Here is a 1,034-nt window from a genome sequence, read left to right on the forward strand (position 1 = left end):
AGTACACCATCAGTCATACTCTCATCTTCTTCTTTAATCACCTCAGCTGGTCTTTCAGTTACCTTCAATTAATAATCATTATTATTGTTATTATTATTATTATTATTATTATTATTATTATTATTATTATTATTATTATTATTATTATTATTATTATTATTATTATTATTATTATTATTATTATTATTATTATTTTATGAAACCTGTTTGTGAGATCCTGATAGTTTCCTGGGTCTAAACTCATTCCCTTCTATAAGAGGCAGTACAGTAGCAGGTGCTCCAGTGAGAGAAATACCACCATTTGATAAAACTACACACACACACACACACACACAATAATCATCACAGTACTGTACTGTACTTACCTATGACGCAGTCGGTTTCCTGGAGGAACCTGATGTGGTGGGTACACAAGATCCTTGTCTTGTTTTTAAGGAGTCCGGTGATACAGTGGGTGTATAGGTGGGACGCTACGTGAGCATCTACAGCTGCTAATGGATCATCCAGCAGGTAGACATCTTTATCCTTAAAAAAATTGTAAATAAATATTATTAATGAATGGACTTTACTTGATAGACAGCTCTTGCTAGAGCCAGCCTTGCTTTTTGTCCACCGCTTAATGTCACTCCGTTCTCACCAACTTCAGTTTGATCACCAGCTGGTAATGACTTTAAATCCTGAGAGAGAGAGAGAGAGAGAGAGAGAGTAGATTGAGATATCAATTCTTACCTCTTCTAGTGCACAAGCATAAACTACAGCTGCATATCTATCAGGATCATAGGGCAGTCCAAACAGTATGTTCTCTTTGATGGTGGCATATTGTATCCATGACTCCTGGCTAGACAATCCAAACCCTTCGACCAAATCAGACACATAAATCTTTAGAGAACATGAGGAGAAACGGATAATAAAGAGCTAGAATTGACTGTCTTACTTTTCCTCTTATCTTCCTCATCTCTGCTGTAATGGCAGACAGGAGAGAAGACTTGCCCGATCCAACTTTACCAGTAACACCAACAAAAGATCCCTGCAGA

General features: G+C 36.8%; 1 protein-coding gene across 1 annotated transcript in view; it reads right to left on the reverse strand.

Annotated features, from left to right (window-relative positions):
* Positions 1 to 1,034, reverse strand: part of LOC105312958 (multidrug resistance-associated protein 7-like) — a 9,799-nt gene that overhangs the window by 4,812 nt on the left and 3,953 nt on the right. The window contains exons 4-9 of the mRNA XM_019997344.1: positions 935 to 1,027; positions 730 to 879; positions 570 to 677; positions 366 to 525; positions 204 to 310; positions 6 to 62 (exon numbers count right to left, since the gene is read on the reverse strand). Coding sequence (XP_019852903.1) covers positions 6 to 62; positions 204 to 310; positions 366 to 525; positions 570 to 677; positions 730 to 879; positions 935 to 1,027 — 675 coding nt within the window. The remainder of the gene's footprint in view (positions 1 to 5; positions 63 to 203; positions 311 to 365; positions 526 to 569; positions 678 to 729; positions 880 to 934; positions 1,028 to 1,034) is intronic.

This window comes from Amphimedon queenslandica, unplaced genomic scaffold (genome assembly GCF_000090795.2).
Source record: "Amphimedon queenslandica unplaced genomic scaffold, v1.1 AMPQUscaffold_13374, whole genome shotgun sequence".
NCBI classification, from domain to species: domain Eukaryota; kingdom Metazoa; phylum Porifera; class Demospongiae; order Haplosclerida; family Niphatidae; genus Amphimedon; species Amphimedon queenslandica.